This window comes from Miscanthus floridulus, chromosome 12 (genome assembly GCF_019320115.1).
Source record: "Miscanthus floridulus cultivar M001 chromosome 12, ASM1932011v1, whole genome shotgun sequence".
NCBI classification, from domain to species: Eukaryota; Viridiplantae; Streptophyta; class Magnoliopsida; order Poales; family Poaceae; genus Miscanthus; species Miscanthus floridulus.
In genome coordinates, this window is record NC_089591.1 from 73,970,795 (window position 1) to 73,996,756 (window position 25,962).

General features: G+C 45.4%; 3 protein-coding genes across 4 annotated transcripts; all 3 read left to right on the plus strand.

The window, feature by feature from the left end:
• The first annotated feature begins 6,127 nt into the window (after window positions 1-6,127).
• LOC136496137 (BTB/POZ and MATH domain-containing protein 3-like) lies at window positions 6,128-6,529 on the plus strand. Its single transcript, XM_066491842.1, has one exon. The coding sequence runs from the start codon at window positions 6,128-6,130 to the stop codon at window positions 6,527-6,529; it is 402 nt and encodes a 133-aa protein (XP_066347939.1).
• A 57-nt stretch (window positions 6,530-6,586) lies between these two features.
• On the plus strand, window positions 6,587-7,627 carry LOC136496138 (BTB/POZ and MATH domain-containing protein 2-like). The gene is made up of 2 exons (XM_066491843.1): window positions 6,587-6,975; window positions 7,384-7,627. The coding sequence occupies exons 1-2, from the start codon at window positions 6,587-6,589 to the stop codon at window positions 7,625-7,627; spliced, it is 633 nt and encodes a 210-aa protein (XP_066347940.1).
• Window positions 7,628-14,267: 6,640 nt separating this feature from the next.
• LOC136496531 (putative disease resistance protein RGA4) lies at window positions 14,268-18,534 on the plus strand. 2 transcript variants are annotated; one of them, XR_010769077.1, is made up of 2 exons: window positions 14,268-17,854; window positions 17,958-18,534. XR_010769077.1 is itself a non-coding variant. In XM_066492229.1 (2 exons), the coding sequence occupies exons 1-2, from the start codon at window positions 14,566-14,568 to the stop codon at window positions 16,121-16,123; spliced, it is 1,473 nt and encodes a 490-aa protein (XP_066348326.1). In that variant the 5' UTR covers window positions 14,268-14,565; the 3' UTR covers window positions 16,124-16,258. The 2 variants fall into 2 exon arrangements, 1 of the variants encoding a protein (XP_066348326.1); XM_066492229.1 differs by lacking the exon at window positions 17,958-18,534 and having other exon boundaries at window positions 14,268-15,969; window positions 16,055-16,258.
• The last annotated feature ends 7,428 nt before the right edge of the window (window positions 18,535-25,962 follow it).

The following is a 25,962-nucleotide window of genomic DNA, read 5'->3' on the forward strand; positions in this document are numbered from 1 at the left end:
CGGAGTTAGGCTGCATTTAGTTATGCATAGTTCTATGTTTGGTTGTTTGCACTAAATACACCAAGCCGACAATGGCATTTCATCGAACACCCTAAGCGTGTGATCCTCTCCGGCGCCCACATCATATCTGTCGTTGTCTCATTGAAGAGAAACTCTGGAGATGTCGGACTGACCAATGAGCATTGGCTCGGGCGTGGCGCCTTCGAGCACGGCAGAGATGCTAGACTCCAAGCCAGAGGCAATACGCCCGGCCTAGGTGAATGAGTATGCAAGTCATCTTGCCTAGTGGCATGAGATTTTTTTAAATAATATATTTTTAATGATTAATTGTAAATCTAGCATTTGATTGTAAGAATTGTAAATATAGTATGTGTCGACTTCTGGCTAGCCGATAGCGGCCCTATCGGCAAATGGTGGGCCGACAGGACCTGTCAACGGCCCAGTAGCCGATTAGGTACCCGACCTAGCCAAACATGACAGCCCAGTGGATCCATATCGGCCTGATAGGCATGTCGGCACCCGGTTAACCGATAAGACCCTGTCGGCTATCTGAAGGCCGACGGGTCCTAAAATATCTATCGGTCATCTTCTCCATCGCGTTCTCCCTGTCACTCGCTCTTTCTCTCTCGCTCACCGGAGCGCCGTTGCCCGCCGCTTCTCCTCCGCCGCGTGGGCGGCTTGGGCTCGCTGCCGGCCGCCGGATCCGGCAGAGGACTTGCCACCGCCGGCGGCCTCATGGCCCGCGCAGGCAGCCACCCCCACAGCGCCGCCACCGGCCCCCTGGAGGCAAGAACTCAGGTACTTTTTTTTCTTTTTTTAGTTAGTTTAGTTAGGTTTTGTTAGTTTAGTTCGATTTTGTTCGTTTAGTTTATTAGCTAGATTTAGTTTTAGGAGTACTTTTAGTTTTAGGGTTAGGTTAACTTTTAGAGTTAGTTATTAGTTTTTTTTTCTGTTTAGGGTTAGTTAGTTTAGTTATTAGTTTCTCTGTTTTTTTCTAGTTTTAGGGTTAGTTTTAGATTAGTTATTAGTTTTGGATGTAGTTGTAGATTAGGGTTAGTTTTACGGTATAAATTTTAAGGGTACCTCAATTAACTTACATGATATTTTGCACGATGCAAACAGGAATGTCGACCGATTTAGTCCCTTTTAGAATTTACTATGGTGAATCAGATATGAAGACAGCGGGGTAGACCTTACCGATTTCCGGTTGTTTGGTATAGAACTTAATTTGCCACTGGATTACAGCCGGAAACAAGTTTTAGCCTGGCTACACGAGCACTTAGGTGTTTCGCCCACCCAGCACGATTTCAGGATTAGTATGTTGGTGCCTAAAAAATGGGAGAATGGATGGAGGTGGGAGCTGTACGCGGCCAGTAACACGAAGAAGTGGCGTTTTCTTGTGTCCAAGGCTTTGGAGCGTCATTATACCAACATCATGCTTGTTGAGTTCCTGGACGGTGCCATGCAGGGTGAGAGTAGCAACACAGGTGCAGCAGAGGAGCACTTAGAGTCGGCAATTGCTGAGCAGACCTATGTTTGCGATCCTCAAGCGGTTGAGAACACGACAGAGGGTGGACAAGCGGAAGAGTATGGTCCGTCCATGGAAGCTGACCTGGGTGAGGAGGACGACAGAATCATCGAACAGATGGAGGCTGACGATGCTGAGCACATCGCCTTTGTGGATGAATTTGATGGCAGGAGGTTTGACGACGAGACCGACATCCCCGAGGACTAGGTTCACATCGCACCTGATGCCATGATGGTCGATGATGGTCATCATTCTTCGTGGGAGTACTCAAGGATTGAGGTCAGACAAGGGCAGATGTTTCATGACAAGGTTTATCTGCAACACGCTGTTCGGTGATGGGCTTTTTCTGAAAAGAGGCAGTTTATGGTTGTCATTTCTAACCCCATGACGTTGGATGTTAAGTGTGTCACCCCGGGTTGTACTTGGCGTGTTCATGGTCATATGCCACATACCGAGAGCAACTTCATAGCCACTATTGTCGAACCACACATTTGCTTGCTGCAATCTTCGCTGAACAAGCATAGGAACATGACGATGACTTTCGTTGCAAACAAAATGTACGGTGAGGTTGTTGAAAAAGTTGGCGTGTCTCCTTTTATGCTTGCTATTTAGAATAGATTTGGGTATGAGATTTCCTATGGCATGGCTTGGAGAGCTAAACAGTTGACCTTGGAAAATAGGTTCAGTACGTACAAGAACTCATATCATCACCTGCCAGCTCTTCTAGAAACCATTCAATCGAGAAACCCTGGCACTATAATTGATATTGAAGACTACATAAATGAGAAGGAAGACCGTGTGCTTAAACGAGCTTTTTGGTCTTTCGGTTGCACCATACAGGCCTTCAAGCATTGCCGACCTCTACTAGGTTCGTCACCGAGGTGCGCTGGCACCTAAGCGTGGTCATCGTGTAGGTTAAGCGTGTAGGACTATATGGTTGTATGCTAGCATGGATGTATGCATGCGAACTAATGTACTCTTGGATTTGTGATGCGAACTAATGAACTAATGTGTGTATTTTTGCAATGGAAGCAACGCTCCAATGCAGTCCCTCGCCTGCATCGAGGCAAAGGACAATTAGAACGTAAAAGTATTCTAGCTGGAGATGATTGTATTCGTCAAAAAGTATCACATCGAGTGATGGTTGTCTAGAAAAGAAGGAATACGACATGAAATAGAGTTGTCGGCTCCGACAGTCGTATCGGCAACTGGGCCGCCGACTCCGCTCATAATTTATTTTTTGTTATCAGTTTATACTTTGTGCAGACTGCAGACGGCCGTGCAATGCAGCGCGAATCAAAACGTTCGCTCAAGGTTTCATATATGCAAGCATGGGCCCTCATAAGCGTGTCCTTGCACGGGTACTCGTCCGGCAGCCCATTTTCGCGTACACCGCATGTGTAGAGGCCCGAGGTCATGCTATGCGGCCCACGTAGATTCATCGGGACCTGTTGGCATCTAGCGGGCGGGCGGTGGGTGGCGCCGACAGCTCTTCTATCGGCCTTCGAGCGGCCGATATGTTGTTATATGTTAAATTTTTGTATAACAGCTTCTAGATTTATAATTAATCATTAAAAATATTATTTAAAAAAAATCATGCCATGATGTCGCGGTGTCCGAGGGGGCACCATGGCCAGCGTGCTTGCGGCTTGCCTCTGGTGTTTCATCCCAGAGAGCTCTCCTCAGCACGGCCTGGGCCTCAGCGCTGCTCGGCTACGCTCGCCGAGCACTGCATGCGCGCTAGCAGTGAGCGGGCCGCCGACGAGGCTGCCGCGCGCACCCCGCCCAGCCGGAGCGAGGCGGACTGAGGCGCACGACGTCCGGATGGGGCAGACGCCCGTGGCCAAGCATTATTGTTTGCTAATCTCCAGCACGGCGGTGCATGTTCCACCATGGACCATTATCATCATCAGAACCCAAAATTAACATGTTCTGTTACAATTCTCCATATTTTCTGGTTGGTCGACAGCTTAACATGCATGTCTGGTAACGACTCGATTCTTTACCCTGTATTCCAGTAGGTCTCGGAGTCCTAGTTCAGGTAGAATAGTATTTTCTGAATTTGTAGGTATATAAGAGGACATCGACTACCACCACCACCACCATGAACGACGTGTGTGTTGAAGGTTTAGCTGAAAAAAATCCTGCGCGGCCATGGCTAATAACAGGCCTAGTAATTCGTCATCGGTCGACAACGGCCACCAGATGTTTATCAATCCCCTGCTTTGCTGACGGAACACAAGCTGGTTTAATTGGTGATGGTGTAACACAGCACGCAAGCAGCAACATCAGTCGCAGCAATGGCATTGCGTCCTTTGTCTTTACACGCCTCACTGATTTACGTGTTCACTACTGCCAGAAGCTGACGAGCCTTGAGCAGTTCTTGATCCCAGAGACACTGCCATCCATCAAGTCGATAGTGCTTGAGTTCAGTCAGAATCTAAAATCAATACCAGTCCATCGTTTTGCTGAATTTGTTTGCCTACAGGACCTAAAAATCTGTCGATGTAGCAAGCTGGAGTGCCCAGGGGAAATGGTTTTGCCCCCCTCACTCCGAGGACTCTGTATAGTGGATTGCAATGAGCTGGAGAGGTCATTTCCAGCCTGCCTAGAGAACCTCGCCTCTCTCACCCTCCTGCAGTTGGCTTATTGTATTGTAATAGCGTCATGTGCATCCCGTTGAACACGATCGGCTCCTCAAACATGCTGAAATGCCTGGTTATAAGTCACTGTCCGGAGTTGTCATCCATCGGAGGATTACAGGGCCTTGCATCCCTACAGCACATCCAGCTATCTGACTGCCCAAAGCTTACCGGTACAGCTGCCGTTCGAGAAGAAGGAACTGCGGACCAAGGAGGGCAAGGAACTGCTCAAATTTCTTGTTGATGTCCCGTGGTGGCTTCCTGGAGCTAGCCCTCAACACCTTTGTCACCAACATCACTACATGCCTGTATGGCAAATTAATGCTGATCGGGGTCAGTTCTCAATTCTGATGCTCCTCTACTGGCTGCTTGTCTAGACTAGACAGTAATGATTGCTGGCTCTTTTGTTTTTTCAACTTGCAGGGTACGGTGGATCTCAAGTTCGATTGCAACTAACTGCCTGCGCTTCTCAAGGCTCATTTCAACGACAAGGAGGGTCGCTTCTCTGTCATGTAGTATACAGACGACCAAGCTGACACGTTATTCAGGGCAAATGAGATCGAGTACAAAAGATGGCAAGCAGCAGCAACGCAGGCATCGAACATATATGAGACCTCAACACCTAAGGTTACTCTCTATCCCGATTCCTCCGATCTCCTCAGTTTCTACTTGTATATCTAGTACCCGGAGACACACAACATTCGCATGCACGCATGTGTGCTTGCTGGGTGTATTCAGAAATCAGTTTTTTCTCCCGCGGTAGTTTCCATGGAACCTCCAAGACTCTTATAGTTACCACTATTACTGAGCTGCACAGAAACACTCTGTTTCTACTATCATAAGATCACCGCAAACCATCTATGCAAAGTTATTAATTAGTGCAGTTTCATAACTTGTGTGATGTATAGAAACGCTTATGCATCGCCTACTTGTGTTTTGTGGACCAGCAGCGAGTGCGAGGATTGAGTACAGCGAGCTTAGGTTTATTTGGCACAGATGAACCAATGTCGATGTTACAGTCACGGCCAATCAGAAAAGATGTGTTCTGATGAACCAATGTCGACCAATCAGAAAAGATGTGTTCTGATGATCTTCAGCACGGAAGTACATATGTTTCTACTAGGTAAGAGTTGTACCGTAGCAGCGAGTGTGAGTCTTTAGTACAGCGGTTTATTTGATTTCACAAAGATGAACTAATAAAGCTAACCGCAACAGATGCCTTCAAATTCAAGATTAGGATGATTGGGGCCAGCCACAGTTCGGCATGATAGTTCTTTTTTTGTTTTGCGGAAGGCATGATATAATCTTCTATTGGTCTAGTATTTGGCCGATTCTATTGTTTTATTTAGTATTTGGCCAACAAAAAAGAAACATCCACATTCATTCCCAAGGTCTAGAAAATTGCCATGTTGATTAGAGAAAATAAAATTAAAGTGCCCCTCTACCTGCTGATAAATTCCACACCACTGCCATTACACGAATTTTAACCTAGAAACACCATTATGCCGATTTCTCTATTACCAACACATGTCATTATAAAATGGCTTCTCAATTTACACTTGCTACAAGTGATTGAATCTTTGTTACGGAATAAAAGGAAATTGAAAGTTGCAATTCAAATTATCTTTTGATATGGATATATAAAATGGCCAAGCATTATTGTGGTAATCTCCAGCACGGCAGTGCATGTTCCACCATGGACGACTATCATCATCAGAACCCAAAATTAACATGTCATGTTACAGTTCTCCATATTTTCTGGTTGGTCGACAGCTTAACATGCATGTCCGGTAACGACTCGATTCTTTACCCTGTATTCCAGTAGGTCTCGGAGTCCTAGTTCAGGTAGAATAGTATTTTCTGAATTTGCAGGTATACAAGAGGACATCGACTACCACCACCACCACCATGAACGACGTGTGTGTTGAAGGTTTATCTAAAAAAATCATGCGCGGCCATGGCTAATAACAGGCCTAGTAATTCGTCATCGGTCGACAACGGCCACCGGATGTTACCGGAGACGTGGTCGACATGCCGGACACAGGCCATCACGTGGACGCACAACTTCGTGGTGACCGACTTCTCGCCGCTCGACAGCATGGCCCCCGGCGACTACGTCAGCTCGGGCACCTTCTTCATCGGCGGCTGCGAATGGAGCATCCAGTTCTTCCCCGGCGGCGAGGGTGCAAAGGACGACGACGAACCTGCTGCTTATACGACGCTGCGTTTGAATCTTCTTGACGGATCACCAGGCGTGAGGGTTAAGTTCAGTATAAGCCTGCTGTTCGATAAAGACAGTCAAGCGCCGTCGTCGGGGAAGAAAGGGAAAAAGAAGAAGAAGGGATCAGCGGGACAATGAGATAAACAAGTACCAATAATTGCAAGAACCTTGTTCACGGACACAAGAACCTATGACATGGAGCACAGTAACAACTGGGGCTGGTCTGATTTCATCGAGAAATCCAAGCTAAAAGAGCTGCCGCACGGCTTCACAATCCGGTGCGCCGTGACCGTCATGAAGCATCGCATTGAAGACGCGGCGACCGTCGCAGCCCCGCCGTCGGACCTGCATCGGGACTTCGCGCGCATGCTGGAGGCCGCCGACGGCGCCGACATCACGATCAGCGTCGGCGACCGGTTCTTCCTCGCCCACAGGTACGTGCTCGCCGCGCGGTCCAGGGTGTTCAGGGCGCAGCTCTTCGGCGCCATGGAGGAGAGTTTCACGGGGTGCATCCGGATCGAGGACATGGACCCGTCCGTGTTTGAGAGGCTTCTACACTTCGCGAATCAAAACCTTCACTCAAGGTTTCATATATGCAAGCATGGGCCCTCATAAGCGTGTCCTTGCGCGGGTACTCGTCCAGCAGCCCATTTTCGCGTACACCGCGTGTGTAGAGGCCCGAGGTCATGCTATGCGGCCCACGTAGATTCCTCTGCCGATTAGTCCTGTCAGACTCCATCTGCCGACAGGTCCCTGTTGTGGCGGATGTCGGCTGCCACGTAGGCCTATCGGCTAGTCAGAAGCCGACAGGTGTAATATCGGTCGCGGAGCAGCCGATGGACTGCTATAGGTCAAGTTTTTTAATAACAGCTTCTAGATTTATAATTAATCATTAAAAATATTATTTAAAAGAATCTTGCCACGATGTCGCGGTGTCCGAGGGGGCACCATGGCCAGCGTGCTTGCGGCTTGCCTCTGGTGTTTCATCCCAGAGAGCTCTCCTCAGCACGGCCTGGGCCTCAGGGCTGCTCGGCTACGCTCGCCGAGCACTGCATGCACGCCAGCAGCGAGCGGGCCGCCGACGAGGCTGCCGCGCGCACCCCGCCCAGCCGGAGCGAGGGCCAGACGCTGACCATCGTCCACTGCGTCTTCGTGTCAGGCTTCACGACGCTGTTCCTGGCCGCGCGCGTCGTGTGGCTGCTCTTCTTCCCCAGCTCTTGTTCCTGGCCGCTGTGAGGACGAAGCCACCCCTCGGGAAGCCACGAGATGCCTGCAGTGCGGATGCAACAGACTTGCAGTGCGGATGCAAATGCAAGCCTACATAGGTCGATACCGTAAAAATTGGGTGTACAGTGGGATGCAACGTGGAGGTTCTTTGAGGAGAGTGCTAGCCTGCATATTGGCTTGTGCAGGTAACCAATCAGAGACGGGTTGCACTACGGTGGCATGGATAAAAACAGGCCCGTGTGAATTAGAACCCCCAAGAGTGCACGTAGGGGCTACGAAATGTTGAAAGTCCATCCCGCACGGCCGCACTTTGGTAGTTGGGTTATATAGCTAACTTGGTCCATATGTGTCGCCCCACGCTGCCCAATCGTCCCCATCGGCCCATGTGCAGAACCGTGGCCCGCTCCTGGCCTTCAAGGCTTATCAAGTGCTCTAGTACTACTGGGCTACTACGTGCAATACCTGCTGAAGCAAGCAGTTGCTGTAATTTTAATTTTTTGGTTTTGGTAATCGGTAAGGCTTGTGCACGGAGCGTCCGGCCTTAGGCCCGTGGCCGAACACAGCTCCTGTTCGACGCACCAGCTGCACCGGCCCTAGGTGATCAGGTGCTCATACTTTACTCTCTCCGTCCATAAAAGAATACAATTATGGGTTACGTGTAAATCAAACTAGTTTAACTTTGATCAGGTTTATAGTGAACAATATCAATACATATGTCTTGAACTAATTTTATTACGAAAACATATTTCATAATCAGTTTCATGGTACTTATTTTGCATTATAATTGTTACAATATATTTTCATTTTCTGTCAAAGCACACCATTTTTCTTTCATATGAAAGTATCGTGCATCTAAACATTGGACGTATATTTCAATTCCACAATTCTTTTCAGCAAGGTTTCTATTTTCATCTACAATCACCTAAGTTTCATCGTCTAATTCCCAGGATTGCATCCAGCAGTTTTATACTCCCTCTGTCCCAAAATAGAAGTTATTCTTGCTTCCCGAGAAATTAACTTTTTAAAACTTTGACCAATTATATATAAAAGAATATTAATATTTATAATACATAATTAGTATCATTAGATAGATCGTTGAATATAGTTTCATAATAAACTTATTTGAAGATATAAATGCTGCACGTATTTTCTACAAACCTAGTCAACGTTGAAAAAGTATGACTTACACGCTTTTCATAACGTCTTTTTTTTTTGACGGAGAGGGTACAAGTCAAGTAGTAGTTTCTTATATACCTTCTCGGATAATCAGTGCAGGCCATCGTGCCGGTTCAATTCAGCATTACAGCTGTACTTGACAAAGCAAGCACTAGTTTTTTTAGTGGATACAAAGCAAGCACTAGTGCTCTACCAAATCGGAGTTTTTTTTTGAAATAATATTTTTTATTGAATAATTGCAAATCTAAAAGCTGTTATACAAAATTCGCACCCTGTCGGCTGCTGGACGGCGATAGGAGCCTTATTGGCAGCTCAGAAGCCGACAGGACTACGTGGCAGCTGACGCCCACCGAAGGAAGCTGTCGGCGCGGATAGTAGACAGCTGAGGCTAGACTTGTTGACAAGCAATACCTCAAGGAACTTGTTCTAGAGTGGCGTCTGTTAGTGTTGATCTCCTCCAGCCCGGGCCAACGGCCAAGCTGGGCCTTGACCTCGCGCCCTGATCAGGGGCGCCCAACCCAACATGGTTGGTGGGCCCCCGTCACACTGCGCTATATATAGGGGTGGGGGCCGACGGCTCGAGTCACGAGGTTGATCGGTAGCCACAGTCGCCCCACCGACATAATCCCTAGCCCGATCTCGAGAGGGTGCGCAGCCAGTGACGGGAAGCCGCCAGCGTCTTCACCGCCGGGACATGACACCGCCACTGGACCACTTCACCGCCCCGAACGCCACTGTCTTCACTGCACCGACCATGGGCGGCTCCAGCTCCATCGCCAAACCCTCTGATGGTCGGTGACGTCTCACCTCTCACCCTTTCCTCTGTTTCTCTAGTTTTACATATACTAGGATGAACTACATCTTTTATCTCGAATAGAACCATTCTACCGGTTAGATCTATGCTCCTAATGATCCTATATTCTATCAATGGTATCAAAGCCGGTCTAAGTATAGATCTAGTCTTTGGGGCAGAGAACAAGAAGCATTTAGAAGGAGGTGATTCGAATTTTGTTTTCGATCAAACCCTAGAAATCCCCAATGAACCCGAAACCCTAACCCTAAGTTACCGAGAGATGCGAGTGACCTACCCGGGTTTCCTCGTCGATGTAACCACCGTCGTGGGCGCAGGAAGGAAACCGTGCCGCCGTTCCGCCGGCGCGTGGGTAGGGAGCCGCCGAAGGGCGTGGCCTTGCCGCCATGAGGTTCTTTCCTGGACCGGGGCTCAGGGCGTCGCCACAAGGCCGCTCGACGGCGGTGTACTCAGCCACGAGCGAGCGCGCGCCGACGAGGGGGCCCGCAGCGACGCCGTACCTTTTCTTCTTCTCCGGCCGCCATGCGAGCCGCTGCTGCTCTTCTTTCTCGCTTGCTTGGCTGCGGCGCTGAGGGATGAGAAAGATGGGGAAGGGGAAGAGTGAGTTAGGGTTTTAGGGGAGCAGCTGAGGTCACCGTTTTGATCGGGCGACGCGCGCAGACGACCGTCGGATCTGATCCGACGACTGGAACGTCATCGGGCCGAAATGAGCCTAGGTGGGATTGCAGATTCCCAGCCCAGGCCCAGGTTGCGGGGTGGGCGTGGGGGGAGAGCGGCGCGCGCCGCTGGGCCGCGCGCTACTGTGGCTTGCTGGGCTATGCGCTGCTTCTGCATGCGGGGCAAATGAACAGTTTCAAATGGTTTAGGTTTTTTTATTTATTTTTAGAAGCAGTTTTTGACAATTTTGCTATGTTTTGTGGTACAATCTCTGTCAAAATTTGAACCAACGGAATAATTTTTTCAGAGAGTAGAAAAGTACAATTAAATACTTCTGAAAAGTAGATAAATTTATTCATGTTTCCGCTGCTATAATTACATTTATCCTCTAATTATATTGAACCAAATGGACAATTTTAATTGAAGGAGTAGTAATATTTGCTTAAATTATACTATTGTTATTTTTCTGACCAACGTTGATGATAACAATATTATGATTTAATAAGTTTATTTATGAGTTGTTTTCATGCATTAATTCCATTTCTGCCCAACGGTGTTATAGAATTAATGTAGAAAAAATGCTATATTTATGTTTTGCTATTTTCTGACAGAGTTGATAGCAAGATTATAAATGCCTTATTTATGAGTTTATGTATTAATTCTATTTCTGTCCAATGGTGATGTAGAATTAATGTAGAAGAATTTATATATTTTAATTTTGACCAACGTTAAATTAAGGCATGAAATTATTATGTTAATGTTTTCTCGCTATCTCTGACACTGTTTTAGGACTCAACCCAATGGCATTCATCTCGCATATTCCGCCTCTTGAGGGGGGGCAACTATCGAGTATGGCAAGAGAAGTATGAGCTAGCACTAGCGTTGTCCGAAAATGACCTAGCACTTACCTCTATGTGTCCTACTGAGCCAGAGGATCCGGTGAGGGCAGAGAATGAAACTTATGCTGATTTCACTGCTCGAAAGCGAGATCATGCAGAAGTGAGAATGAAATACAATCTTGATCGTAAGAAATGGGACATTTTGAACCGCAAGTGCTTGATGGTGTCCAAGTCCACTATTTTAGATACAATAAGGGGATCAATCCCAGATTGTGACACCGCCACAGAGTATCTCAAGAAAGTGGAGAGTCAGTTTACTGGCTCTTCAAAGGCTTATGCAAGCACTCTGATAAAGAAGTTATTTAATGAGAAATACTCTGATGGAGGTATAAGAGAGCACATATTGAAGATGAGCAACACAGCATCCAAGCTCAAGCCAATGGATTTGGAGCTCAAAGATGAGTTCTTGATTCATTTGGTTTTTGCTTATTTGTCTAAAGAGTATAAAACTTTTGTTGTTAATTACAACATGCAGCTCGATAAGTGGGATATTGAGAAGCTCATTGCAATGTGTGTGCAAGAGGAGGAGAGGCTTAAAAGCTCACATGGTGACTTTGCAAATCATGTGAAGGACAATAAAAAGAAAAATTTTAACAAGAATGTCAAACCTCATGGGAAAGCCCCTCAGAATGATCACCAGCAGAAGAACAACAATTTCCAAGTTGATAAGGATCAATGCAAATGGTGCTAGAAGTATGGGCATTATCAGAAGAATTGTCCAGAGTTTCCTGAAGAGCCTTTGGAAGAGATGTGAGGATATTATTACATTCATAGATGAATTCTTGTATTTAAGTTATGCAAAATCTACTTGGTGGATTGACTCAGGTGCAACTATTCATGTTACAAATTTATTCCAGGGATTTCATACGAGGACCCTGCAAAGAGGAGAAAGAAGGATTAAAGTAGCAAATGGAGTTGAAGCTCAAGTTGAAGCCATTGGAGATCTCTCTCTAGAATTACATGATGGTTTTGTACTTAAGCTTTCAGATGTTCTTTATGTACCTCTTTGCGAAGAAACTTAATAAGTGTTTCACGTTTAGATGATGATGGATATGATTGCCATTTTTGTAATGGCAAATATCAGATTGTTTTTAATAATAAGTATGTTGGTCTTGCCTTCCGACAAGACAAGCTTTATTTATTATCACTTTTTGAGAATGTGAATGATGTAAGTACTGAGAATGAGAATGTCTCTTCGTCTATGAATGCAAGAAATAAGAAGAAGAGAGTTCATGATGTATAATCAAAATTATGGCACTGTCGTTTAGGACATATTTCGAGGGAGATAATAGAGCGATTGATTAAAAATCAATTCTTCTGCCATTAGAATTTTCAAATTTATAACAATGCATTGATTGCATAAAAGGAACGTATGTTAAGAAAATAAAGAAAGATACTAAACGAAGCGCAGAAATTTTAGAAATAATTCACATAGACATCTATGTTCCTTTTCCTGTGAAGAGTGTGGATAGAGTGTGGATGGTTATGATTCATTTATAACATTCACAGATGATTATTCTTGTTATGGCTACATTTATCCAATTAGGGAAAGAACAGAAGCATTGGATAAATTTAAGATATTTAAGGCTGAAGTAGAAAATCAGCACAATTTAAAAATTAAGATAGTAAGATCTGACCGTGGGAGCAGTATTACGGTCGACACACCCCATGTGGCCAAGTTCCTGGACCTTTTGCTAGGTTCTTATAGGAAAATGACATAGTTGCCCAGTACTCTACACCGGACAAGCCTTAGCAGAGTGAAGTAGCTGAAAGACGCAATCGTACTTTATGGATATGGTGTGAAGTATGATAAGTTACTCTACTCTACCGATAAGTTTATGGATGGAGGCGTTAAAAACCGCCATTCATATTCTTAATCGAGTGCCAAGCAAGTCGGTGCCCAAAACACCGTATGAGTTGTGGACATGAAGAGAACCCTCACTTACTATTTACGTGTGTGGGGTTGTTTAGCTGAGGTTAAAGTCTTTAACGCAAAAATAGGAAAGTTAGACTCCTAGACAGTCAGCTACTATTTCATTGGCTACCTAGAAAAGTCAAAATGTTATCGCTTCTATTGTCCTAACAGACATACGAAGAGGCCGAGGGTTGAATAAGGCAGACACAAAGACTTGGATCGAGGGACCAAGAGGCTGAGGACGGATCGTGGATAACACACATTAATTAGGCACATGTAAGAATAAGAGTACATAGATGATGGTGTTCACCAAAGCTAACGTTGTTATAGCCAAAGTACCAGTAATTAAATTATTGGTAGTAAACTACCGGGGCAAATGCACACCATTGCCGGTTTTGTAGCCAACAACAACCGATAGTGTTGCTCATGTGCCGCTGCTGGCTGTTGGCTACAATTGCTAGTGATACTCATGTTTCATTGTTGATAGTAGCCAATAATAGGTAGTGAGCTACTTGTCCATTGCCGTTGCAAAAACCAGTAGTGATGGTCGATTTGAAGCCAATGGCGGTAGCTTGTTGTTTATTAATCCCTGATCCCATTTTACGAGGCGTAGTTTAGAATGACATAGTCTCATAAGTTATAATTTGACTATTCATTTACTTTATATTATATTATCGTTAATGTTTATAAATTTATGATTATTGAATAGTACAGTTCCTTACAAATCTAAGCTACGAAAGTTTGTGTTATAATAGTTTAAAATTGTTAGCTAAATGATTGATCAAAGAGTCTAAAGTTTAAATCTTAATACGTGTGTGCCTCTTGTAAGGCCTTGTTTGGATATTGTCGGATTCACCTCAATCCATATGTGTTGGAGTGAAATTCAGTTCAAGTTTTACTCTAATCCAGCCTAATACATATGGATTGATGCGAATCCGACTATATCAAAACGAGATCTAAAAACGAACAGAGTAGCATGTATTCCAGTCAAAAACTTAAACTCGGATTAAAAACTACGCTTGGTTCAAAAGAAATAAAGCTATATTATTATTAGTTGGCGTTGTCACGTAGACGTATATCCTGCCTTTTCTAATATGGACGGTATTGCTTTGGCGAGAAAAGGGCGAATCTATGCTTTAAAAAGAACTTCACCGGATCAGTGGAGCATAAAGCAGCAGCAATATCGAAGAACATGGCTAGCACTAGCACGAAACTTCCCCCTCGTTGCAGAGCGAATAAGAGCACGCGCCGTTCACCTTCTCTTTTCTCTCGCGCGACCACTCCATCCTAGCCGGCGGTGCCTTCTCGTGCAGCTCCTGTCGCCCACTCGCCGTCTTCTGGGTTCGTGGCTGGCCGTCGGCGTCCGTACCCGATCGGACGGATCGAGACGCCTCTCACCAGATCCGTTCGTCACCGGCTTCGGGCAGTCGCTGCTGTCAGCCTCCCTCGAGTGCTGCCGTCCGTCAGTCCTTGAGGAGGCTCGACGGCCATGGAGGCACTGCAGTGGATTCTCTCAGCTGGGACCAATTTCTTGGAAGGGATCCAGCTGAGCAACGACCTGGTCCACCTCCAAGCCACCTTGCCCAAGGCTCGCATGCTCATCTGTCGCAGCGAGTGGGCCAAGTTCAAGGACAAGCAGCTCGCGAAGCTTCTCTCGCATCTCAAGGACACCACCTACGATGCAGAGGACCTTCTCCGCCAGCTGGATGATCAAGTGCTGCGGCAAAGGATAGAGGACGCTGATCGGAGCAGGGCAGGTCAACTCTTATCTTCCTCTCTGAATCTTGCCAAAACTTATATCCGTGGTAGCAAAGCAAGGATAAAGGAGACCCAAGAGAAGCTCGACAAGGTCGTGGCTGAGATCGAGGGGATGCTCAATCTTATGGGTCTTATGAGCGTTGAGCCATCGCAGATCATGCCGGAGACGAGTTCAATCATCAGTGCTCCGGAAGTTGTTGGTCGCGATGGTGAACGAAATGCATTGATCGAGATGCTTGGTGTGATGATTGGGCGTGAGGCCCAACGGGATCAGGTGATCGAACTATTGGGAGTGCCACTCAGCAGGGGTAGAAGATCTGCAGGGTCTAATGGGAAGAGAGCAACAGCTGGCAGTGGTGTCGCATCTACATCCAGAGCCAAGCAACCAAAAGGAAACAACGGCAGGGCTGGACATGCTGAGATTAACTGCAAAAGCAATGTTTCTGTCATCCCGATTGTTGGCATTGGCGGTGTGGGGAAGACTACCCTGGCTCGGTATATCTACAATGATCCAAGGGTGAAAAACCACTTTGGTGTGATGATATGGGTCTGTGTCTCAGACTTCTTTGACAAGAAAAGGATAACAAAGGAGATCATTGAATCCATCCCTGGGGAGGAAATCAACCCATCCTATTGTCTAAATGCTCTTCAGATCGAATTGATGGAGCGGCTCAAGATGTGCCCAAAATTCCTTTTGGTGTTAGATGACGTTTGGCCGAACGCTAATGCTGATTGGGAGGCATTTTATGCACCACTGAGGCGTGGACCTGAAGGCAGCATGATCTTAGTGACTACAAGATGTCCAGTGGTTGCTACTCGTGTGACCACAAGCAACTGTGAGCCTTTCCATCTCGAAGGATTGCCTACTGATGTATTTTGGGACTTCTTTAAGAAGTGTGCATTTGGTAGAAATGACCCAGAGTCATATCCTCATTTGCAAGATATTGGTCGGAGTATTTCGACTAGGTTGTGTGGGTCTCCTTTGGCTGCAAAAACACTCGGGCGCTTGTTGAGTATGAGGCTGACAGAACAACACTGGAGGACTATCCAGAAGAGTGAACTGTGGGAGCTACGGCATGAAGAGAACGAGATATTACCAGCCCTTCAACTGAGCTATTTGTATCTCCCAGAAGAGGTAAAGAGATGTTTCATGTTTTGCTCCATATTTCCGAAGAATTATAGCTTTGAAAGAGACAAGATAGTTGACATTTGGGTGGCAGAGGGATTTGTTGCGCCAGAGGGGAGCATGCGTTCTGAAGATGTGGGGATTAGTTACTTGGATGAATTGAGGAACAGATTTCTTTTTCAAGCTGATCCAAATTTCCCGAATAAAGCAAGATACGTAATGCATGACCTGATCCATGATATGGCAGTGTCCTTTTCTATGGATGAATGCTTTGTAATGCAAGATTTAAGCAACCGAATGCATAGTGCAGTCCGTCACATGTCAATTGAAGTGGATGGTGAATCCTTGACCAGAATGGGAGACATTCAACATTTCAATAAATTGCATTCGCTTAGGTTCAGAATCGGATTTGATGTTGAAATTACCTGGTTCAATCAGCTTTCCAACATTCTATATTTGAGCCTAAAAGGTTGCAAGCTGGTAAAGCTACCCGAAAGCATATGTGAATTGAATAGTCTCCGTTATCTTGATATATCTCATAGCACTGTACAAGAATTACCCGACAAACTCTGGTGCCTTTATAGCCTACAAGTTCTTGATGCAAGTCGTTCAGGTCTGAAAAGAATCCATCAGGATGTAACAAAGCTAATCAACTTGCGTCAGCTAGCACTTCCAGCGGGTGCCTCTCAAGCCTTATCAAGGGTCAGTGGTCTTGGAAATCTGTCTTGCCTACGAAACTTGAGTGAGTTCATAGTTGGAAAAGAGAATGGACGTGGAATTGGTGAACTGAAGTTCATGAATCAGCTCAATGGAAGGCTCGCTATCAGATCTCTTGGTAATGTTGGGAGTGAGGAAGAGGCTGCTGAGGCTAAACTTGTTGACAAACAATATCTCAAGGAACTTGTTCTACACTGGCGAGAGGGAGGATCTTCGTTGAAGAGCAGTGAGAATGGAGTGCTCAAATGCTTGCGTCCTCATTCAAGAATTAAATACCTTACAATCTATGGCTTTGCTGGTGATACGCTTCCAAGCTGGTTTAAACCAGAAGACTTACCAACTTTAAGAAGCCTGGATCTTTCCGATTTTGTTTGCTTTCAAAGTTTATCAATCCCCTGCTCTGCTGACGGAACACAAGCTGGTTTAACGGGGGATGATGGAACACAACATGCAAGCAGCAGCGGCAGTCACAACAATGGCATTGCCCCCTTTGCCTTTACATGCCTCACTGCTTTACGTGTTTACAGATGCATTAGGCTAACAAATCTCGAGCAGTTCTTGATCCCAGAGACACTGCCATCCATCAAGTCGATAGTGCTTGAGAACTGTTGGGATCTAAAATTAATACCTGTCCATCGTTTTGCTGAATTTGTTTGCCTACAGGACCTAAAAATCTGTGAATGTACCAAGCTGGAGTGCCCACGGGAAATGGTTTTGCCCACCTCTCTCCGACGACTCTGTATCGTGGCTTGCAATGAGCTGGAAAGGTCATTTCCAGCCTGCCTAGAGAACCTCACCTCTCTCACCCTCCTGCAGTTGGTTGCATGTTACCGCGTCAAGTGCATCCCGTTGAACTCGATCGGCTCAAACATGCTGAAATGCCTGGTTATAAGTCAGTGCCGGGAGTTGTCATCCATCGGAGGATTGCAGGGCCTTGCATCCATACAGCATGTCCAGCTATTTTGGTGCCCAAAGCTTACCGAGGTACAGCTGCCGTTCGAGAAGAAGGAACTGCAGACCGAAGAGGGGATGGAACTGCTCAAATTTCTTCACTAGATTAGTCGAAGTAGCTCTTGATGCTTACCTTCGTCACCTATGCGTGTATGGGTTCACTGTTCGTGGTCTGCCCAGTGCCCATTAGGCCATTACGGCAAATTAAGGGTGCTGCAAGTGACTGGTCAGTTCTGATGCTCCTCTTGTTTGTTACCAATACTCCTGCTGACTGCTGTTTTCTTGAATACAGTAATGATTGGTGGCTCTTTTGGCTTGTCAACTCGCAGGGTACGGTGGATCTCAAGTTGCAACTAACCTGCCAATAGGCAGTCATGTGGGATAGTCGTGGTGGCTCGTAGCCATCATGCCTGCGCTTCTCAAGGCTCGGTCTAGCAACCCTTGCTGTTTACTTGCGCGCTTCTGTCATGTACATACAACCAAGCTCATGTGTGGGTCAAGGCAAATGAGATCGAGTACAAAAGAAGGCGGTAAGCAGTACCGACGCAGGCATCGAACATACTGTGTATGAAACCTCAACAACTACGTTGCTCTCTACCCCAATTCCCCCGATGCCAATACCAGACTTAACTCTTCTCTGATCTCCTCAATCTCGACTTGTATATCTAGATCTAGTATCCGGTACCCGGGAGGCCGAGACACAGCATTCGCATGCACGCATGTGAGCATGCTGGGTGTTCAGAAATCAGTTTTGCTCCTGTGGTCTTTTCCATGGAACCTGCACCACTCTTGTAATTACTACTACTACTGTGCTGCACAGAAACATTTGGTTCTAGCACAATTACGTCACAAATTAGCAACCTATGCAAAAGTTATTATAATTGGTGCAGTTTCATAACTTGGTGAACGCTTATCTATTGGCTATACTCGTTCGTCTGTGATTGTTGGAGGCCACACTATTTTTATTTCTTCATTAAAAAATGTATCGGCCTATTTGTATTGTGTGGAGCAGCACTGCAGCAGCGAGTGCGAGTCTTGAGTACAGCGAACTTAGGTTTATTTGATTTCACAAAGATGAACTAATAAAGCTAACCGCAACACAGATGCCTTCAAATTCAAGATTAGGATGATTGGGGCCAGCCACAGTTCGTCTTTGTATATTCAAAGATGCAAAGTGTCCACTTGGCATCATAGTTTTTTTTTCTTCCGGAAGGCATGATATAATCTTCTATTATTGTTCTAGTATTGGCCGATTCTATTGTTTTATTTAGTATTTGGCCAACAAAAAAGAAACATCCACATTCATTCCCAAGGTCTAGAAAATTGCCATGTTGATTAGAGAAAATAAAATTAAAGTGCCCCTCTATTAGCGTATATTATCTATTTATAGCTAGCGTACTGTAAGCCTAATACCCTCTACCTGCTGATAAATTCCACACCACTGCCATTACACAAATTTTAACCTAGAAACACCATTATGCCGATTTCTCTATTACCAACACATGTCATTATAAAATGGCTTCTCAATTTACACTTGCTATAAGTGATTGAATCTTTGTTTCGGAATAAAAGGAAATTGAAAGTTGCAATTCAAATTATCTTTTGATATGGATATATAATAGAAAAAAAATAAAAAGAATCAGTATGAGAGTTAACAAAATTAAATAGGAAAGTTCAAAATATAAGACCCAAAAAAATTTGATATATTTTTTATTCTTTGGTTAACGCCATTAATGTGATCTACCTTCGGAAGTTTGGGTCCATAATAATATATATATAGCTCAAAGTCATCATTAACCAAACCCCCAAAAAAAGATATGGCGTGTATATAGCTCATGGTGGAACAACTATTTTCGTTGACAACAATTGCTAATGCAGCTATTGACTTCAAAGTAAGACATGGGAGTCAAACTGATGACAAAGGTGCAAACTAATTTGTATATTTTGAACAGTGTTTTGAACCGTACTTTTTCAGTGAAGGAACTATGTTTTTCTCTCACAATAAATCAGCCAACAATATTTTTTAGCTTGTCTTTTCAGCGAAGCGAACAAGGCCACCTATGCAATTGTGTGAGTCGCCTTTGCTAATTTCTAATATACTTTTAATAAAACTGGAATAATTTAAAATTCAATTTTAATATTCATAGCAAATACATAGAATTTAGTCTCTGTAATCATCGCAATCATCGTATTGCATAAAAGGGTTATGCAGAATAGCGTATGCTTGCATAAGTCAATGCAATTTAGTGTTCTTTGGTTGAGTTGTATTACTCTGTTGCATTTGTCTGTGCCTCTGTTTGGTTGGGTGCACTAGGAGTTAGGCTGCATTTAGTTATGCATAGTTCTATGTTTGGTTGTTTGCACTAAATACACCAAGCCGGCAATAGCATTTTATCGAACACCCTAAGCGTGTGATCCTCTCTGGCGCCCACATCATATCTGTCGTCGTCTCGTTGAAGAGAAACTCTGGAGATGTCGGACTGACCAACGAGCGTTGGCGCGGGCGTGGTGCCTTCGAGCACGGCAGAGATGCTAGACTCCAAGCCAGAGGCAATACGCTCGGCCTAGGTGAATGAGTATGCAAGTCATCTTGCCTAGTGCCATGAGATTTTTTTAAATAATATCTTTTTAATGATTAATTGCAAATCTAGCATTTGATTGTAAGAATTGTAAATATAGTATGCTGTCGACTTCTGGATAGTAGATAGGGGCCCTATCGGCAACTGGTGGGCCGACAGGACCCTGTCGATGGCCCAGTAGCCGACTAGGTACCTGACCTTGCCAGACATGACAGCCCAGTGGATCCATATCGGTCCGATAGGCATGTCGGCACCCGGTTAATCGATAAGACCCTGTCGGCTATCCGAAGGCCGACAGGTCCTAAAATATCCACCGGTCATCTTCTCTATCGCGTTCTCCATGTCGCTCGCTCTTTCTCTCTCGCTCACCGACGCGCCGCCGCCCGCCGCGTGGGTGGCTTGGGCTCGCCGCCAGATCCGGCGGAGGACTTGCCGCCGTCACCGGCCCCATGGCCCGCGCGGGCAGCCACCCCCCACAGCGCCGCCACCGGCCCCCTGGAGGCAAGAACTCAGGTACGTTTTTTTTCTTTTTTTTTAGTTAGTTTAGTTTATTAGTTTAGTTAGGTTTTGTTAGTTTAGTTTTTTAGTTTAGTTCGATTTTGTTCGTTTGGTTTATTAGCTAGATTTAGTTTTAGGAGTACTTTTAGTTTTAGGGTTAGGTTAACTTTTAGAGTTAGTTATTAGTTTTTTTCTGTTTAGGGTTAGTTAGTTTAGTTATTAGTTTCTCTGTTTTTTTCTAGTTTTAGGGTTAGTTTTAGATTAGTTATTAGTTTTGGATGTAGTAGATTAGGGTTAGTTTTACGGTATAAATTTTAAGGGTACCTCAATTAACTTACATGATATTTTGCACGATGCGAACATGAATGTTGACCGATTTAGTCCCTTTTAGAATTTACTATGGTGAATCAGATATGGAGACAGCGGGGTAGACCTTACCGATTTCCGGTTGTTTGACATAGAACTTAATTCGCCACTAGATTACAGCCGAAAACAAGTTTTAGCCTAGCTACACGAGCACTTAGGTGTTCCGCCCACCCAACACGTACCATTTCAGGATTAGTATGTTGGTGCCTAAAAAATGGGAGAATGGATGGAGGTGGGAACTGTACGAGGCTCATATGAAATAGAGTTCTTGGCTCCGACAGTCGTATCGGCAACTGGGCTGCCTACTCCACTTATAATTTTTTTTTGTTATCAGTTTATACTTTGTGCAGACTGCAGACGGCCATGCAATGCAGCGCGAATCAAAACGTTCGCTCAAGGTTTCATATATGCAAGCATGGGCGCTCATAAGCGTGTCCTTGCGCGGGTACTCGTCCGGCAGCCCATTTTCGCGTACACCGCGTGTGTAGAGGCCCGAGGTCATGCTATGCGGTTCACGTACCCTGTCGGTACTGCAGATGCCGACAGGTCCCTGGTTCGTGCCCACGAGGCTGCCGCGCGCACCCCGCCCAGCCGGAGCGAGGGCCAGACGCTGACCATCGTCCACTGCGTCTTCGTGTCAGGCTTCACGACGCTGTTCCTGGCCGCGCGCGTCGTGTGGCTGCTCTTCTTCCCCAGCTCTTGTTCCTGGCCGCTGTGAGGACGAAGCCACCCCTCGGGAAGCCACGAGATGCCTGCAGTGCGGATGCAACAGACTTGCAGTGCGGATGCAAATGCAAGCCTACATAGGTCGATACCGTAAAAATTGGGTGTACAGTGGGATGCAACGTGGAGGTTCTTTGAGGAGAGTGCTAGCCTGCATATTGGCTTGTGCAGGTAACCAATCAGAGACGGGTTGCACTACGGTGGCATGGATAAAAACAGGCCCGTGTGAATTAGAACCCCCAAGAGTGCACGTAGGGGCTACGAAATGTTGAAAGTCCATCCCGCACGGCCGCACTTTGGTAGTTGGGTTATATAGCTAACTTGGTCCATATGTGTCGCCCCACGCTGCCCAATCGTCCCCATCGGCCCATGTGCAGAACCGTGGCCCGCTCCTGGCCTTCAAGGCTTATCAAGTGCTCTAGTACTACTGGGCTACTACGTGCAATACCTGCTGAAGCAAGCAGTTGCTGTAATTTTAATTTTTTGGTTTTGGTAATCGGTAAGGCTTGTGCACGGAGCGTCCGGCCTTAGGCCCGTGGCCGAACACAGCTCCTGTTCGACGCACCAGCTGCACCGGCCCTAGGTGATCAGGTGCTCATACTTTACTCTCTCCGTCCATAAAAGAATACAATTATGGGTTACGTGTAAATCAAACTAGTTTAACTTTGATCAGGTTTATAGTGAACAATATCAATACATATGTCTTGAACTAATTTTATTACGAAAACATATTTCATAATCAGTTTCATGGTACTTATTTTGCATTATAATTGTTACAATATATTTTCATTTTCTGTCAAAGCACACCATTTTTCTTTCATATGAAAGTATCGTGCATCTAAACATTGGACGTATATTTCAATTCCACAATTCTTTTCAGCAAGGTTTCTATTTTCATCTACAATCACCTAAGTTTCATCGTCTAATTCCCAGGATTGCATCCAGCAGTTTTATACTCCCTCTGTCCCAAAATAGAAGTTATTCTTGCTTCCCGAGAAATTAACTTTTTAAAACTTTGACCAATTATATATAAAAGAATATTAATATTTATAATACATAATTAGTATCATTAGATAGATCGTTGAATATAGTTTCATAATAAACTTATTTGAAGATATAAATGCTGCACGTATTTTCTACAAACCTAGTCAACGTTGAAAAAGTATGACTTACACGCTTTTCATAACGTCTTTTTTTTTTGACGGAGAGGGTACAAGTCAAGTAGTAGTTTCTTATATACCTTCTCGGATAATCAGTGCAGGCCATCGTGCCGGTTCAATTCAGCATTACAGCTGTACTTGACAAAGCAAGCACTAGTTTTTTTAGTGGATACAAAGCAAGCACTAGTGCTCTACCAAATCGGAGTTTTTTTTTGAAATAATATTTTTTATTGAATAATTGCAAATCTAAAAGCTGTTATACAAAATTCGCACCCTGTCGGCTGCTGGACGGCGATAGGAGCCTTATTGGCAGCTCAGAAGCCGACAGGACTACGTGGCAGCTGACGCCCACCGAAGGAAGCTGTCGGCGCGGATAGTAGACAGCTGAGGCTAGACTTGTTGACAAGCAATACCTCAAGGAACTTGTTCTAGAGTGGCGTCTGTTAGTGTTGATCTCCTCCAGCCCGGGCCAACGGCCAAGCTGGGCCTTGACCTCGCGCCCTGATCAGGGGCGCCCAACCCAACATGGTTGGTGGGCCCCCGTCACACTGCGCTATATATAGGGGTGGGGGCCGACGGCTCGAGTCACGAGGTTGATCGGTAGCCACAGTCGCCCCACCGACATAATCCCTAGCCCGATCTCGAGAGGGTGCGCAGCCAGTGACGGGAAGCCGCCAGCGTCTTCACCGCCGGGACATGACACCGCCACTGGACCACTTCACCGCCCCGAACGCCACTGTCTTCACTGCACCGACCATGGGCGGCTCCAGCTCCATCGCCAAACCCTCTGATGGTCGGTGACGTCTCACCTCTCACCCTTTCCTCTGTTTCTCTAGTTTTACATATACTAGGATGAACTACATCTTTTATCTCGAATAGAACCATTCTACCGGTTAGATCTATGCTCCTAATGATCCTATATTCTATCAATGGTATCAAAGCCGGTCTAAGTATAGATCTAGTCTTTGGGGCAGAGAACAAGAAGCATTTAGAAGGAGGTGATTCGAATTTTGTTTTCGATCAAACCCTAGAAATCCCCAATGAACCCGAAACCCTAACCCTAAGTTACCGAGAGATGCGAGTGACCTACCCGGGTTTCCTCGTCGATGTAACCACCGTCGTGGGCGCAGGAAGGAAACCGTGCCGCCGTTCCGCCGGCGCGTGGGTAGGGAGCCGCCGAAGGGCGTGGCCTTGCCGCCATGAGGTTCTTTCCTGGACCGGGGCTCAGGGCGTCGCCACAAGGCCGCTCGACGGCGGTGTACTCAGCCACGAGCGAGCGCGCGCCGACGAGGGGGCCCGCAGCGACGCCGTACCTTTTCTTCTTCTCCGGCCGCCATGCGAGCCGCTGCTGCTCTTCTTTCTCGCTTGCTTGGCTGCGGCGCTGAGGGATGAGAAAGATGGGGAAGGGGAAGAGTGAGTTAGGGTTTTAGGGGAGCAGCTGAGGTCACCGTTTTGATCGGGCGACGCGCGCAGACGACCGTCGGATCTGATCCGACGACTGGAACGTCATCGGGCCGAAATGAGCCTAGGTGGGATTGCAGATTCCCAGCCCAGGCCCAGGTTGCGGGGTGGGCGTGGGGGGAGAGCGGCGCGCGCCGCTGGGCCGCGCGCTACTGTGGCTTGCTGGGCTATGCGCTGCTTCTGCATGCGGGGCAAATGAACAGTTTCAAATGGTTTAGGTTTTTTTATTTATTTTTAGAAGCAGTTTTTGACAATTTTGCTATGTTTTGTGGTACAATCTCTGTCAAAATTTGAACCAACGGAATAATTTTTTCAGAGAGTAGAAAAGTACAATTAAATACTTCTGAAAAGTAGATAAATTTATTCATGTTTCCGCTGCTATAATTACATTTATCCTCTAATTATATTGAACCAAATGGACAATTTTAATTGAAGGAGTAGTAATATTTGCTTAAATTATACTATTGTTATTTTTCTGACCAACGTTGATGATAACAATATTATGATTTAATAAGTTTATTTATGAGTTGTTTTCATGCATTAATTCCATTTCTGCCCAACGGTGTTATAGAATTAATGTAGAAAAAATGCTATATTTATGTTTTGCTATTTTCTGACAGAGTTGATAGCAAGATTATAAATGCCTTATTTATGAGTTTATGTATTAATTCTATTTCTGTCCAATGGTGATGTAGAATTAATGTAGAAGAATTTATATATTTTAATTTTGACCAACGTTAAATTAAGGCATGAAATTATTATGTTAATGTTTTCTCGCTATCTCTGACACTGTTTTAGGACTCAACCCAATGGCATTCATCTCGCATATTCCGCCTCTTGAGGGGGGGCAACTATCGAGTATGGCAAGAGAAGTATGAGCTAGCACTAGCGTTGTCCGAAAATGACCTAGCACTTACCTCTATGTGTCCTACTGAGCCAGAGGATCCGGTGAGGGCAGAGAATGAAACTTATGCTGATTTCACTGCTCGAAAGCGAGATCATGCAGAAGTGAGAATGAAATACAATCTTGATCGTAAGAAATGGGACATTTTGAACCGCAAGTGCTTGATGGTGTCCAAGTCCACTATTTTAGATACAATAAGGGGATCAATCCCAGATTGTGACACCGCCACAGAGTATCTCAAGAAAGTGGAGAGTCAGTTTACTGGCTCTTCAAAGGCTTATGCAAGCACTCTGATAAAGAAGTTATTTAATGAGAAATACTCTGATGGAGGTATAAGAGAGCACATATTGAAGATGAGCAACACAGCATCCAAGCTCAAGCCAATGGATTTGGAGCTCAAAGATGAGTTCTTGATTCATTTGGTTTTTGCTTATTTGTCTAAAGAGTATAAAACTTTTGTTGTTAATTACAACATGCAGCTCGATAAGTGGGATATTGAGAAGCTCATTGCAATGTGTGTGCAAGAGGAGGAGAGGCTTAAAAGCTCACATGGTGACTTTGCAAATCATGTGAAGGACAATAAAAAGAAAAATTTTAACAAGAATGTCAAACCTCATGGGAAAGCCCCTCAGAATGATCACCA

Bases quoted from the DNA above. Each gene is read 5' to 3' on its own strand.
- LOC136496137 (XM_066491842.1), top strand. From the start codon at position 6,128: ATGGCTAATAACAGGCCTAGTAATTCGTCATCGGTCGACAACGGCCAC.
- LOC136496138 (XM_066491843.1), top strand. From the start codon at position 6,587: ATGGAGCACAGTAACAACTGGGGCTGGTCTGATTTCATCGAGAAATCC. The intron at 6,976-7,383 runs GTTTCATATATG...GTTTCATCCCAG, and splicing joins AATCAAAACCTTCACTCAAG to AGAGCTCTCCTCAGCACGGC.
- LOC136496531 (XM_066492229.1), top strand. From the start codon at position 14,566: ATGGAGGCACTGCAGTGGATTCTCTCAGCTGGGACCAATTTCTTGGAA. The intron at 15,970-16,054 runs GTAAAGAGATGT...TTTGGGTGGCAG, and splicing joins ATTTGTATCTCCCAGAAGAG to AGGGATTTGTTGCGCCAGAG.